General features: G+C 32.3%; 1 protein-coding gene across 14 annotated transcripts in view; it reads right to left on the reverse strand.

The window, feature by feature from the left end:
* Positions 1-331: 331 nt before the first annotated feature.
* The window catches only part of LOC149794985 (galactoside 2-alpha-L-fucosyltransferase SEC1-like), a 108,635-nt gene continuing 91,787 nt past the window's right edge, over positions 332-17,179 (reverse strand). For 11 of the 14 annotated variants that reach the window (XR_016422230.1, XR_016422225.1, XR_016422231.1 and 8 more), the window contains 2 exons: positions 10,427-10,490; positions 332-8,613 (listed from right to left, as the gene is read on the reverse strand). Coding sequence is in view for 4 of the 14 variants with exons in the window: in XM_089964643.1 (XP_089820769.1) it covers positions 7,682-8,613; positions 10,427-10,490 (996 nt within the window). In the remaining 10 variants the exon portion in view is untranslated. Of the gene's footprint in view, positions 8,614-10,426; positions 10,491-12,843; positions 12,871-17,179 lie in introns of all 14 variants that reach the window. The other 3 variants (XR_016422226.1, XR_016422224.1, XR_016422228.1) reach the window with 1 other exon arrangement.

Consider the following 17,179-nt stretch of genomic DNA (forward strand, 5'->3'; position numbering starts at 1 on the left):
TGCATTATCAAAATCTTTAATGGTCAAAAATGTATTTCACGCTGATATTAATTTACGCAGTGTTAATGGAAATTAATTGCAATTAGAAAATGCTACCTTAAAAATGATTCAAGAGCAACATTAAAGATAAAGACGGGAAAACAATAGATTTCCACAGCATGACCGTAATATATTTGTTTCGCATAGCTCGTGCAAATTAATTTGCTAATTTACGCTTTGTAAATAACAGTTAGCAAAGCCAACAAGTTCTTGCAATAGCAGCGACTTTGGAAATATCACTAAAAGAAATCCTTGCAATTTTGTTATCAGAGAAGAGAGATGGGTGAGCCAGTGAAGGTTAAAGAGTCTTTAATAAACAGCAACCTAAGCTTCAACAACAATCGTGTTACAAATATAGGTAGTCCTGTAAAATTAATTAATTCATGCAGCTAATCATATCAAGAGCGTGTTATTCAAATACTTAAAGACTTTGCAATGATAGTAATTTGAAATGCATAAAAAACGAAGTGCACAAGTTGATAATAAATTAACACCTGTAGATGACACTAAAAAAGAAAAATATGCTAAAACTGAAGAGTGACAAAAATAAAATTGTTGACAAGAAAAATATATTAGATGCACAAGACACTTTAAGCAGAGATTTACTATTTTATCTAATTCTATACGAATATTAAAGATTTTAAGAGAAAGAGTTGACAGTATGCGAACATGTTCTGTGATACCTAATATACGACAATATTAATAACGTATTGAACAAAGAATAAACACAAAAATATAAACGCATTAAAAAGTGATATTGAAATAATAAAGGAGTCTATTAAAGTTTTACTAATTTAGATAAACTGTTAGAACAGGTAATTATAGGAAGAAACCCAACATAGCGATTTAAACCTCAGGACATGCTTTTAAAAGCGCTGTAGCAAAAGTGGAAAATATTATCACTGCTACTGTCATTATCACGGTTGCAAAAAAGAAGTGTTGTAGCTGAAATGACGTCAATAAAATGACGTCAATATAAAAAACAAGTGCGAGTGAAATTATGATCAGAAGCATGCTGATTTAAAAGATAGAATAAAATGTATAAATTATGAACCTTCAAACTCGATTTTACCACTGAATAGAAAAGTAAAAAATCAGATACCAAAGAATAGATACTTGATAATAATATTGGAGCTGAACAAGTAAATAGAAACAAATTGGCTAAAAATGGCAAAAGGATTAGAGAAAGATTTCAGTGATATGGAATAAACGTTTAACAACAGAAACAGATGCAATTATTACTCAATTAGATTTTTAAAAAGTATTTGGCCTTAAACGAAAATAATTATGCAGTTAAATCAAAAAGTGAAACAAACATAAATTTTTATCTGAATTTAACAAAGAAACATCAACAAGGAGAATCAAAATAAATTCTAAACGTGAAGAATTGTTTTCGAATATTGGATGATCAAAACAAACTTAGCAACTTAGATAACGTCTGGTTGTCTATTACTTTATGATTTACGAAATGCAACTGTTATTGATGTTGTATTAAGCACAAATGAAATAGGCAATACAACGTATTCTTTTGCTAGTTATTAAAAATGTGTATAACAAGAATATAATTGTTTTGATGAATTATTATCAGGTTACACAACACCATAAGCACTGATCGTTACTCATGGCTTTGGCTAGCTTCTTCCTCTTTTCCTGAATCACTATTTAATGTCATTCGAATGGAATGATTCATAAAATATTATATTAAATTTTATACTGGAGTATACGTAATTAAGATAAATACTTCATGCTAACTGCATAAAAGAAGTAAACCAGAAGCGACCGTAACTAAATTTAAATATTAAAGAATAAAATAATTTGAAATATATTATATTAAAGAGTACAATATATTTTACTTTTCAGTAGTAACGGTTGAAAAAAGTAAAGAAACATTTACATATTATTTTCATCTTGGAGAGAGTATATTAATAGCATAGGTTTAAACAGTGTGAGACAAAGTCATATTAGCATAGCCACAGCAGAAGTTTCCTAATGCTTTTTAATTAAAAGTATTTTATTCATTTTTTGTTGTTTCGGTTATTTGATTTTATTTGATAAAAGAGAAAAATATGATAATTTGCCTAAATGAAAAATTAGAAACAAGGTTTCTTTGCACATAATTTAAATAATTTTGATATTTTCTTTTTATTCTTCTACTCATCCTGAAATCAGCCTGCTGGTACAAAAGATGATTTATGGAGATTTATTAATTGTAGTTATAATGAGTGCTGGTGTCTATAGACAATATAAGTTCATTTAAATTTGTGAGCAATAAATAGCGAGCATTGTGCACTGTGTCACGTTAAAGAATTATATAACTGCCCCTAAGCAAGACAAAACACCACAAACATCTTATTCGACTCATCATGGTATTGCGTAGAGACCGGGTAATATCAATTCGGACACATTTTTTTGCAAATAACTTAATTAGAACATAATGTCGTGATTGCATATGGTAGTGAGTTTGTTTCGTTTGACGTGACTAAATTGAGAAATGTTGACAATTATGTTGTAAACAATTTAGGATGAATGATTCTTAGAGATATAACAAAATGTTTATAGTATTGATATTTTTCAGCTAAATGATTACAATGTTTGTATGACCCTTAACGAATTCGAGGTTACTAATATGTGTAAGAACAGAGTCAATACAAGAGGGCATGATGAATGAATGTTTAAAATAGGGGATTCTAATGTTCAAAATACTGGCACTTATCCTGTCATCTTTAAAAAGACATGGAACGAATTTATAAGTCAATTGATGTAAAGATACTGACACGGTATTGTCTATTGCATTCTTCTTTTTTCTTATTGGTATCTGAGATTTATAAGTACATTAGAGGACGTTGCTAAAGTGATAGGTGGTGTAAACGATGGCTTTGAACTGGAGAATACTTGTCTTCATAACTATACGAAAACTCTTGAAATAATGGTTACAGCTGTACACGAAACGTACAGTAATGATATTTATGAAAACATCAGCATATGTTGTTTTTTATGATGATGCTAATAAAGCATTAATAAGTATCATGGTTGATTCATCAAGAAGTTTTAAAGACGTTTTGAAACAATGTAAAACTGACAATGGCTGATCAGGAAACATACTTCAATTCACCAGTGGTAAAATAAAGACTAGAAGGATTACCAAACATATTTCAATTAATCAGTGGTAAAATAAGGATTAGAACGATTACCAAACATATTTCAATTCATCAGTGGTAAAATAAAGACTAGAAGGATTACCAAACATATATCAATTAATCAGCGGTAAAATATGGATTAGAAGGATTAACAAACATATTTCAATTCATCAGTGGTAAAATAAGGATTAGAAGGATTGCCAAACATATTTCTATTCATCAGAGGTAAAATAATAATTAGAATGATTACCAAACATATTTCAGTTCATCAGTAGTAAAATAATGAGTAGAAGGATTACGAAACACATTTCAATTCATCAGAGGTAAAATAGAGATTAGAACGATCACCAAACATATTTCAATTCATCAGTGGTAAAGTAATAATTAGAAGAATTACCAAACATATTTCAATTCATCAGTGGTAAAATAAGGATTAGAACGATTACCAAACATATTTCAATTCATCAGTGGTACAATAAGGATTAGAAGGGATACGAAACATATTTCAATTCATCAGTGGTAAAATAAAGACTAGAAGGATTACCAAACATACTTCAGTTCATCAGTGGTAAAGTAATGATTAGAAGGATTACCAAATATATTTCAATTCATCAGAGGTAAAATAAGAATTAAAAGGATTATCAAACATATTTCAATTCATCAGAGGTAAAGTATTGATTAGAACGATTACCAAACAGATTTCAAATTATCATTAGTAAGGTGATGATTACAAGGATTACCAAACATATTTAAATTAATCAGTGGTAAAATAAGGATTAAAAGGATCATCAAACATATTTCAATTCATCAGTGGTAAAATAATGATTACAAGGATTACCAAACATTTCAATTCATTAGAGGTATAAAAAAAAAGAATCAAGAGGATTACAAAACATTTTTAATTCATCAGTGGTAAAAAAATAATTAGAAGGATTAACAAACATATTTCAATTCATCAGTGGTAAAATAATGATTACAAGGATTACCAAACATTTCAATTCATCAGAGGTAAAATAAGAATCAGAAGGATTATCAAACATGTTTCAATTCATCAGTGGTAAAATAATGACAAGAAGGATTACTAATTCTTTTTCAATTCATCTGTGGTAAAATAAGGATTAAAAGGATTATTAAACATATTTCAATTCATAAGTGGTAAAATAAGGATTAGAAGGATTGACAAACATATTTCAATTCATCAGTTGTAAAATATGGATTAGAAGGATTGCCAAACATACTGCAATTCATCAGTTGTAAAATAAGGTTTAGGAGGATTACCAAACACATTTCAATTCATCAGTGGTAAAGTAATGATTAGAAGGATTGCCAAACATATTTCAATTCATCAGTTGTAAAATAGGGATTAGAAGTATTGCCAAACATATTTCAATTCATAAGTGGTAAAATAAGGATTAGAAGGATTACCAAACATACTGCAATTCATCAGTGGTAAAATAAGGATTAGAAGGATTACCAAACACATTTCAATTCATCAGTGGTAAAGTAATGATTAGAAGGATCACCAACCATATTTCAATTCATCAGTGGTAAAGTAATGATTAGAAGGATCACCAACCATATTTCAATTCATCAGTGGTAAAGTAATGATTAGAAGGATTGCCAAACATATTTCAATAAGGATTAGAAGGATTACCAGTCACATTTCAGTTCAAAGGTATGATAATAATTAGAACGATTTCCAAACATATTTCAATTCATCAGTGGTAAAATAAGGATTAGAAAGGATTAACAAACATATTTCAATTCATCAGTGGTAAAATAATGACTAGAAGAATTACCAAACATATTTCAATTCATCAGTGGTAATAATTAGAAGGATTACCAAACATTTTTCAATTCATCAGTGATAAGGTAATAATAGGAGGATTACCAAACATATTGCAATTCATCAGTGGTAAAGTAATGATAGAAGGATTACCAAACATATTGCAATTCATCAGTGATAAAGTAATGATTAGAAGGATTACCAAACATATTGCAATTCATCAGTGATAAAGTAATGATAGAAGGATTACCAAACATATTTCAATTCATCAGAGGTAAAATAAGCATTAGAAGGATTACCAAACATAATTCAATTCATCAGAGGTAAAATAATAATTAGAAGGATTACCAAACATATTGCAATTAATCAGAGGTAAAATAATAATTAGAAGGATTACCAAACATATTTCAATTCATCAGAGGTAAAATAATAATTAGAAGGATTACCAAACATATTTCAATTCATCAGAGGTAAAATAATAATTAGAAGGATTACCAAACATATTTCAATTCATCAGAGGTAAAATAATAATTAGAAGGATTACCAAACATATTTCAATGCATCAGAGGTACAATAAAGATTAGAAGGATTACAAAGAATATTTCAATTCATCAGTGGTAAAGTAATGATTAGAAGGGTTACCAAATATATTTCAATTCATCAGTGGTAAAATAAGGATTAGAAGGATTACCAAACATATTTCAATTCATCAGTGGTAAAGTAATGATTAGAAGGATTACCAAACATATTTCAATTCATCAGTGGTAAGGTAATAATTAGAAGGATTACCAAACATATTTTAGTCAAAGGAGTATAACATTATAACATGAAACAACAGTTTACAGAAGAAAAGAAATAGTTATTTCATGAACAACAGGAAACATTGACCTTATTAATATTAGTGTTAATAATTTGTATTCTGTTCACCACGGTTTTGGGATGGACTCAAGAAGTAAACATGATAATTATGAACAACATAAAATTAATAAATGAATAAAAAGGAAATTAATAATTATTCTTTTTTCAGAGAAGATTGTATTTCTTATAGTGATAACTAGTTTTGATTAATCAATGCTCTACAGATGTTTGTCGATGAAAGATAGATTTGTAAATGGTATTAGATAGTGTCAGGAAGCAAAAGAATTAGGTGGTGATTAATGTTCCTAATGGATCATCGTAATATGATAATATGTGGGGCAACTAATTTTGTATAAACAAAATGTATGCACTTGGTTTATTAAAAACTGAATATACTAGATATTATTATTATTGTTATTATTATCATTCTTTGTCCAACAGTGTTTCCAAACATAAAGACAGCGATGTATTATTATCGCTGAATCTTGTGACAAAATTAGATACATTGTTAGAACTATTAACTAGCGTGTATCAAGGGTACAAATTTGTTTCTCTCTGTGTGTGCGGGTGTGTGGGTGTTGGATTTTTAATGTAGCATAATGTCCCACCCAGTTACATTATCCTGACACCGGACTGAGCATTCCTAACACTAACATCTTATTGCTGATCGCCTAGTGAGGCAGCTGTTAGTAACATTTTTATAAGTCCCTGGCATGACTCGGTCGGGGTTTGAACTCACGACCTCCAGCATCCGAGACGGACGATCTAACTACAGGCCACCGGAGCGGTCGTTTCTTATTGAATGATCTTGAAATGCTATCACAGATTCTTCTTTTCACTTTAAATATATCGTGCTGTCAATTTTATTTCACAAACAATTGCAGCAGTTTAATTTAAGTCTTGAGTTAAAAGAGCTTAAACAATTTTAACGGAAGTATTTCATTTCATATAAAAGTTTAGTTCTAAATTAAAATAGCTTAAACACCTTTTATGGAAAATTTCTTTAAACATAATTGTACTGACCTGTGCTTAAGTTTAGAAAAATCTTTTAAATCACAATAAGAGACAGTTCGCGCAACAGTTGCACTTAGCATTACACCCCTCTCTCTCTCTCTCTCAAGAAACATCCATTAAGTACCCAGTTAGTTTCTTTCCTTAGTTGACCAAATTTGTTTGTAGAGTTCAAGCATCATTTTCGTAACATTTTTCATTTCACATTAGTTAACTATGTTATGGACTTTCTTGTTCGTCATAAAAATTTCTCAAAATGTACTTAAAATTATTTTTAATTATCAATACTAATGATAAATCATGTCAACCATAACAAATCTATTAGGTTTCATATTACGGCCGTCGTCCCAATATCGCAATTATATATGAACTTTGGTGGATTTGATTCACGATACTGTAAGCTCATTTCAAATTTTCACTTTGTATTCTAAGGACATAAATTATTTGTTGAATTTTACAAAACTTTGTTGTCACTCTAATTATTACTGAGTTTAAGACTATAGAGTCGTCATAGTACCTTCTCGGTAAAAATCTTAATCAGTTTATCACGCGTGACTGTGTGACGTTTTTCCAATGTTTGGAAGCTCACTTGGTAAAAAAGCCTACCAGAAGATTATAGAGTAGCAGTACACTTATTCAGGGTGCGTAAGAATATTATGATATATTCAAAGTCACTTGCGTAAGGGTATGTTTAATTCTTGTTTGAATTTTGTCTTCTTTTAATTGCTTCCAAAATATAATTTCTTTGGGATTTCAGTGACAGATTTTAATCATATTATATATAAACTTTGGATTTTATAATAATAATTTAAGAGTGTTCTTCAACGAGATTGTTATTTACACCGGCAGGTCAAACATTGAGTCCGATCCAGTCTGGTGGAAAGAGGTCATCGTAATTATACCACCACTCTCCTCGAGATCCGTTTTGTGCAGGATGAGGATAATACACAGTTATACCCCTCGCTAGAAACCCCGCCCACCATCCGAACGTTCCAACCGTGATAATTACGTGATCACATGATGCTAGAGTTGCCATGTCCACTTCAGGTGCATTGCCATCGTCCACAAAATAGATGTTGTCCTTAGTTCTTGTACGAAGTGTTTTCTGCGACCATTTCATATCATCTGAAACCACAAGAAATATCGACTCGTGGAATTTATCTTTCATGTAATCCATGGCCTTATATACATATTCCTTAGGGGCAGGAACTATACCGGACTTGTTATACATGTTCTCCTTCACCAGGTCTCCCCTTCTAATATGGACACCTATCAGTGTTGCAGATTTCAGTACAAAACTTGATCGTGCGTTTTTGACGATGATGCTCGCCTTTTCTCTTATACTGTTTTTAAACTGAAACTGTTTGCGAATTTCTTGTTGTACATGACTAAAGTACTTCCAGGACTGAAGATAGTAGCCCACCGTGTAGCTGTGATTATTTGGCAGCGCCATTAAATCTTTGTCAAACTTGCAACAACAAGACGCCTCTTGTACCAATTTAAACTTGTCACAGACTTCTCGAGTTTTTAGTACGAGTACATTTTTTAGATCGAAGATTTGATACAGAGGGTCACTTTTACTAATAATGAGAGTGAAGTTGTTCTGTGTAGCTATGCCTATAAGGGAAGCAAACCGAAACATCTGGTTCCCCAACCGACCTTCGCCAGTATAGCAAAGAAAATGACCAGGCCCCATGTTGATAGCTGCGTACTGTCCATCAGAGTAAACGGTGAAGCCAATAAGTACAAATATTGAGGTAGCAAACAACAGGAATAAGAAACCTGGAAAATTAGAAGATAATTGTTGAAATGTTTAAACATCTAATTAATAATAGTCCATTCCATCATCATTATGCTCTGTTATCACCAGTAGTGTTTTATACATTTTCATTGAATACGGCATATCATCGTTCTACATTAAAACTGCAAAAAGAAACACACTACAATAAGGAAACATTGTAGAGTTTTGTACTTTACTTTAATATTGACATAACCACCAGTTTGGTTAAATAGTCACTCGAATGTATTTAAATTAAAATATTCAACTGTTTGTTTTTACTTTTCTACCGATTTTAAAAACAAAAAGCATCTTGAATATTAAAATGAACAAAACTTGGATGTAAAATTGCACGAAACAGTCATTACATCCATCACTTTATGATTTCTAACCTGGTTGTCGCCGGGAGAGGGTGTGTTTCCAGCTTTGTCAAGTTCATGACGTTTAGACTCAAACGGGAGTTTCTTTAGTAACACGGTCATCATATTTGCGTGGGCAAGTTTGTTTGCAGGCAATGGGTGTGATATGGTTCGCCGTCTGGGATAATCCCAATAGTACTGTAAATATTGGAGTTAATCTTTTTAAATACATGTATACAAAAGGTCCTCCTTTTTTTTTTTTTTTACATTTTTATATATGAAAACTAGACATGCAAATATTGGATGTAGACGGCAAAATTTTTACTGGAGTGGGCTATTCCAAAAACTAGGAAAGGACAGTGAGCAAGGAATCTGTCTTCTTGTTTACAACGAGAGCTTTTTTCTCGTTTGATTATTAACGCCAATACGTTTACAGTTTTGGGGACACACACACCCCCCTTTCGACAATATGGTTAGAAAGTATAAATTGGTAATGACTAAGTTTTGTGCATTTTTTTTAAATCCTTTATGCTTTTCGTTTTCAAAGGCCGGGTGGGGATAGAAGATACTTGATGACATTCGAAAAAGAAAACATAATTCGTTTCCTAAATTTGGCAATGAACAATGGAAAATGTTGTGCTTTAACTTCCAGTAATGTCTTGAAGTTTTCATGATACCATGGATCTGTAATTTTCATTGAGAGGCGGTTTTCCATTGATGATTTAATAAGAGTTTTGAAAGGCGGTTTTCCATTGGTGATTTAATAAGAGTTTTGAAAGGCGGTTTTCTGTTGGTCATTTAGTAAGATTACTCTGATAGTTGAACAACATAGTTTTGTACAGAACTGAATTTATTTCATATTGTCTCATAAATCTATATCAGTCAACACTTAAAATGACTGGAATCACATTTTCAGCCGGTTCCTGTTTCAGACTGGTGATATAACACTCGAAGGATTTTTATTTTGCAATATATGATAACATATTGGTACTTGTTTTGCAAAGTTTCTAAAAGAATATTAAATTTTAAATCAGTACGTGTATTACTAAACATTTTGACAAATGTTTATTTGTAATATATACATTTTTATTTAATGATTCATTTTTGAAGGGAATGACCAACAGTTTGGATATGAAGACTGCATGTAATCTGGATTTGAATGATTCCTTGCATTAGTTTGTGATCGAAGTCATAGATCTTGAACACAAAATGTTAACAGAAAACCATTAGGATAGCTCTCTTGATAATAGTGGATAAATCAAGCTAATACATTCTCACTGTAAAATTCTACATTGCCAACACGTGAAGAACATGATGTATATCCGACAATACCGTTAAATGCATACATAGACACAACAATCAAACAATGTATTCAACAAATAAAAGCAGCTACTACTCTGACTATGATGTGGCTACAAACATTTTCAGTTATTACTTTGTCATACCGAACTATACTTACATTTCACGCTCACGCGGATAGAGTTAAAACCACTGCAATGGACTTTCGACCTGTCGCAAAGTTTCTAGACAATAAAAAGTTAAAAGGCATTTGAACAGTCATATACTTTTTTCATATTATCTTTTACATTTCATTCAAGCATTACCTTCCAGTCACGCATTACCTTCCAGTTAAGAGCTATGTTCCAGTCATGCATTACGTTCCAGTCATGCATTACATTCCTTTCAAGCAGTACATTCCAGTCAAGCATTCCATTCCATTCAAGCATTACATTCCAGTCAAGCATTCCATTCTAGTCTAGCATTAAATTTTAATCCAGCTTAGCATTCTAGTCCTGTATTACATTACATTCCAGTGAAGCATTACATTCCAGTCAAGCGTTCCATTCCAGTCAAGCATTCCATTCCATTCAAGCATTCCATTCCAGTCAAGCATTACCTTCCAGTCATGCATTACATTCCGTTCAAGCAGTACATTCCATTCAAGCATTCCATTCCATTCAAGCATTACATTCCTGTCAAGCATTCCATTCCAGTCAAGCATTCCATCCTAGTCTGGCATTAAATTTTAATCCAGCTTAGCATTCTAGTCCTGTATTACATTACATTCCAGTCAAGCATTACATTCCAGTCAAGCATTCCATTCCAGTCAAGCATTCCATTCCATTCAAGCATTACATTCTAGTCAAGCATTCAAATCCATTCAAGCATTACATTCCAGTCAAGCATTCCATTCCAGTCAAGCATTACCTTCCAGTCAAGCATTCCATTCCATTCAAGCATTCCATTCTATTCAAGCATTACATTTCAGTCAAGCATTACATTTCAGTCAAGCATTCCATTCTAGTCTAGCATTAAATTTTAATCCAGCTTAGCATTCTAGTCCTGTATTACATTACATTCCAGTGAAGCATTACATTCCAGTCAACCATTCCATTCCAGTCAAGCATTACTTTCCATTCAAGCATTACATTCCAGTCAAGCATTCCATTCCATTCAAGCATTACATTTCAATCAAGCAGTACATTCCAGTGAAGAATTCCATTCCAGTCAAGCATTCCATTCCAGTCATGCATTACATTCAATTCAAACAGTACATTCCAGTCAAGCATTCCATTCCATTCAAGCATTACATTCCAGTCAAGCATTCCATTCCAGTCAGGCATTACCTTCCAGTCAAGCATTCTATTCCAGTCAAGCATTACCTTCCAGTCAAGCATTAAGTTTTGCTCAGCATTAAATTCTAGTCCAGCTTTACATTCCAGTGAAGCATTACACTCCAGTCAAGCATTACACTCCAGTCAAGCATTAAATTTTGCTCAGCATTAAATTCTAGTTCAGCTTTACATTCCAGTGATGCATTAAATTCCAGTCAAGAATTGCGTTCCAGTCATGCATTACGTTCTATTCAAGCCTTAAATTTTAGTCCAGCATTATATTCCAGTCAAGCATTACCTTCCAGTCAAGCATTAAATTTTGCTCAGCATTAAATTCTAGTCCAGCTTTACATTCCAGTGATGCATTATATTCCAGTCAAGCATTACATTCCAGTGAAGCATTCCATTCTAGTCAAGTATTACATTCTAATCCAGAATTACATTTTAGTCCAGCATTACACTGCAGTCAAGCATTATTTCCAGTCGAGCATTACGTACCAGTCAAGCATTACATTCTAGTCAAGAATTACGTTCCAGTCAAGCATTGCATTCCAGGCAAGCATTACGTTCCAGTCATGCATTCCATTCTAGTAAAGAATTACGTTCCAGTCAAGCATTACATTCTAGTCCAGCATTACATTCCAGTCAAGCTTTACATTCCAGTCATGCATTACATTGCAGTCAAGCATTCCAGTCATGCATTACATTGCAGTCTAACAGTACATTCCAGTCATGCATTACATTGCAGTCAAGCATTACCTTCCAGTCATGCATTACATTCCAGCCAAGCATCACGTTCCAGTCAAGCATTACATTCTAGTCAAGCATTACCTTCCAGTCAAGCATTACAATGCAGTCAAGCAGTACATTACAGTCATGCATTACGTTCTAATCTAGCATTACCTTCCAGTCAAGCATTACCTTCCAGTCAAGCAGTACACTCCTGTCATGCATTACATTCTAATCAAGCACAAAACGACATATGTGTTATGACGAATTAAGAAGACAAGTAGGAAGAATATTTAGAATATGCCTGATCACTCATCTTAGAAATGAAAATCTTGAAAACGTTTAATAATGATATCTGTGAACATTCTCTCTCTCTCTCTCTCTCTCTCTCTCTCTCTCTCTCTATATATATATATATATATATATAGTAAGAACGTAAGTGTTATGAGGATGGTAATGCGATGTGATGTTAGTTTTGTTATTGCATAGGCGGTCAGAGGAGAATGGAAATAGAGAGTGGTAGAGATATTACCTTTTTAAATTAAAGATGATTGAGAACCTATAGGAAACGAATTTTTTATTCATATCTCTTCTTTAACATGAAACGCAGGGTGATCTATTAACTGTTGAATGCTTATCTTTTCAGAAGGCATTATAAATATATTTGTTAATTTTGTTTCCTCATTGAACTTTTCGATATTATAATCAATACGGCATTTTATTTAGAGTGCAGACAAACTCACATTTCTCCCCTAAATAGAAGAAATAGACAAACTCTGTGAAACCTGTGAACCTGTAGTATTACAATGGGTGTTTTACTAATTTAGGACAACGACTTCTATACCTCACGACTTTACAATCATTTAACCACGCGTCACAAACAGGAATTCTATGCTGTAAGATTAAACTTTAGATAGTAAAAAAAAATTCTAACCCTAGCGTTAGAAACTTTGTAAGGCAAAATTGACTAACGTAATGATGAAGCCAAATACTAATTCTTTGGCACATTATTCCTAATGTTTTTGAAAGCACAGTTACTAGTTCTTTGGAAAATACGCGGCGACATCGAGAACAGCGCTGTTACTGCATATATAGGCAATTCAGGCTTTGTATATTTTGCAGCCATGGAAACCCTTCGAAGACGGGAATGATTTTGTGCAGCAAAATCTGAGAGCGTCAACCTCCCCAGGTGTGTGGCACCTATTAGTTTACGCTGACACATATTTACTTAGTATATAATGTCAGTAAGTCAATCACCTCTTTTGGATCACTAACGCTTTGGTTCCCGTCTGTGCACGAAGATTCGGTGGTTTTCCATTTTCCCCTACATGGTCTCAAACTTCGCTATGATAATTAGTGTATTTTCGAGATCCATCAAGTAGTTTACTAATCGTACTTTGACTGCTTTGTGCCGCCGAAGGATGTTCCAAACAGACACATCATCGTAAATGAACCGTAGCAAGATTATTTTACCAGTACATCCAACAACAAATCCGATATGTGTGCTTATGATAGCTGCTGTTGCCAGAATTCCAGCAACACCAAGACCAACAGTGATCGTGATGCTGATTCCACAACAAAAAAAAAAACATCTGCAACTTCACGCGTGTGCCTGTATTTTACTTGTAGTACAGTTCACTTGAAGATTTCATGTCGAGGTTGTTCCGCTGCGATTATTTTCTCGTTCCGGTACATCTAAGGGTCTATCATAGTTCTTCTTTTAATATTGTCTCAAGACCGAATGCTTAGTATCTCAACATTGCTGGAAAAACATTATATAAATTACGATAACTGGAACATAAATTAATCTGTACTAAGCTCATTATTTTACAATGATAAACCTATATTACTTTTTTCTCTTCATAAAAAATAAAATGGAAAGAACAACAACCACACTGAGTAAAGATGATGTGAAATTAACGAAATTTTGGAAGAGTAACACGTGTCATACATTCATATAAAGTATCTGCACATCATAATCAGCACTTTTGCTGTAGTGACAAGTGAAACATAAATATCACAAGCTTAGCCAATAACCTCGAATTGTATTAATAAAATGCGTTGCACTCTGGGCTATCTCAGCATGTCTGCAATTTTATCAAACTGCAAAAAATATTGACGTCTTTTTCTTGACGGAGGGTACTAACGTGATATTTCTGATAACATCAAAACCTTAATATCTGTGCAAAATGTGTAGAGCTTTTCTTCTTGCCAACTCTAATTCTTTAAACTAAATTTAAATTCGATTTCTTCCTTTTCTCTTTCCTACTCTCTCTCTCTCTCTCTCTCTCATTTTACACTTTGCATTTACTTTGGCTCTCTCTCTGCAACTGCAGTTGTATTTGTTTTTCTCTTTCTTCTTTCTCTACTTGCATTTTAATGACTTGTACATGAAACTGGCGTTACTTATATCTAATTCCATACTGTGTTTTAATTTCATTTCCAATACTTTTAGGTCATAGCCTGGAACAGACATACTGATCAAACCTAAAGCTCTTTTATCCCATAAATTCTTTTCCACCAAATGTTGGACCAAAATAGTTATCCTTTCTTGTGTTTTTTAAACAAGCCCTCGCCGCAGAGAGATCATATTATGTAACAAGCTGGAGAAATCCGTCCTTTTTAAGGACTCTAACCTTTCCTGGGTAGGATTTAAAATAAAGTTCTCCACTTTAGATGACATTGTGAATGATTGATAGTTTCAATATTTATTTCTCAAATATGTACAACACAATACATGGGGCTTCGAAAATCCGAAACAGTGCGAATTTCATTTTCCAAAACTAAGTTTTCTGAAATATTATACAGAAGTTGTTACACCGTACACGAGCGCCCAATTTCTATTATTTATCTATGATCTTAAAATATAAAATAAAAAAGTGAGAAGCAATAAGCTTTGTAAAATTATAGAAATAATTTATTTCGATAGAACACAAAGTGCGAATCGAAAAGGAACTAAAGGTATGAGGAAATAAATCCCCAATAATCCTAGAATTTCAAACACTTGTCCTAGTGAATCATCGTTATGGATAAACCTTAGTGGTATTCTAAATAATTTCCAGCGCCGAAGGTGATGATGTGCTTGCAGTGGCCGAATGTACCAATGTACTAATGGCCTGAATAGTGATAATGCCCCAACAGTCTCTAGATTACTCACAACAATACAATTCAAGATTTCCTTGTTTGAATTTATAGTAATTCCACGTTAATGTGTCCTTCCAAGAACATTATAGAGTACTTTGTATTTCATGAGAAGAAGAGACTGAATTAAATAATTGCACCCAGATCAAAATCTAAATACAACAATACCAATGATTCATGCCCAGATGTTATCGCAGGAATTAATAATTTTCCCAGTAAACAAGATTATAACCCTTTACTTCACCTAGGTCACATTTAGCATGTTCTATATATAATAAAACCTATTGCTGATGAAAAATTCCATTCTAGAAGATTATGTTACTAAATTATAATAAAGAACATGGTAAACACGATGTTCTTGACTCAACCCAAGACAAATATGTTTACATCTATTAATAATATCCTATTATTAAACCATACAGTGAAAATATTAGCTCTGTATTGGTTCTTTACGCATTTAAATAATCAATGATTCTGTTCGTGTTAGACAATGAACTTGATTTTGGACAATATCAGCTACAAAATACAATTTTATATAACGCATAGCATATACGGAATTAGAAAGAAAATCTAGCAAACAGTGCAAATTAAATATACATAACAAAACATTCTTGCACACTCTATCAAGCGCAAGACATAGGAGATGAATATCACTATCGTTTGTGTTCTTATTTCATGATGGATGGCGACTATATATATATATATATATATATATATATATATATATATATATATATATATATATATACACCTTATATTTATATTTTATGGACCAATGTTAATAAATATAATCCATTAATGAAAAAGGCCCTTGAAAAATATCAACACTTCCTTAGATTGTTTTGTTTTCCTTCCGCTTTTTGTAATCTCTGTTAAACATTTTGTAATGATATTATATATAACTGTACGTTTCACGTAATCATTTATTATGATTCACCAAGTTATTTAAACGAACTTCTTCAGCTTTGTCGGAAGAAGAATTTATTTCAGACTACACGGTTCATGCATCTAAATCAAAATATAAATATTAAATGAAAGTATTTTAAACATAAAACATCATAGACATCTTATATGTACAAATGTACAGAAACATCATTGAAAACACATACTATCTCATTAATGCCTCAAAAGTGAATACGTTATAATTTACAAACATGGTAGAAACACTGTTCCTTCTAGGAAGGCTTAAAGGAAATCGAAGAATATTATTACTACCAATAGCTAAATTTCTTTTCATGCAATCACTAATGTTTGTTCAGAGAGGATCGCATTGCATTGTGCAGCAACAAGATTTGAATAACCTAATTTTGATATTCAATGAACAAGTCTTAAATTAACGTAAGAGTATGTTTGTTCGAAAACACAAACATCTATAATGTCTTATCATATCTTCATCATCTGACCGATTGGAGTTTCAAATATGACACAAATACGTATAACTGTTGACATATGTAAGAGAATGGCAGTTAGTGTGTACAGAGGGAGATGATGATAATTTGTAAGACGTTGATTGAAAACCCATGCATTCCAATTTTGTGTATTATATACGATATTATTCTTAAAAGTGTTCTTTAATAATTTCCATAAACCTGGGATAGAATGACTTATTCAGTGACATACCATCGCAAAACTAAAATTGTTTAAAAAAATGACACATTCGGTGTCAAATGTAACCCTGCGTGACACTGACCCAGCTTACGATTTAACTTGTTTATGTATGTATTGAT

The sequence above is a fragment of the Sinohyriopsis cumingii genome, chromosome 7 (assembly GCF_028554795.1).
Source record: "Sinohyriopsis cumingii isolate HCF-2022 chromosome 7, ASM2855479v2, whole genome shotgun sequence".
NCBI classification, from domain to species: Eukaryota; Metazoa; Mollusca; class Bivalvia; order Unionida; family Unionidae; genus Sinohyriopsis; species Sinohyriopsis cumingii.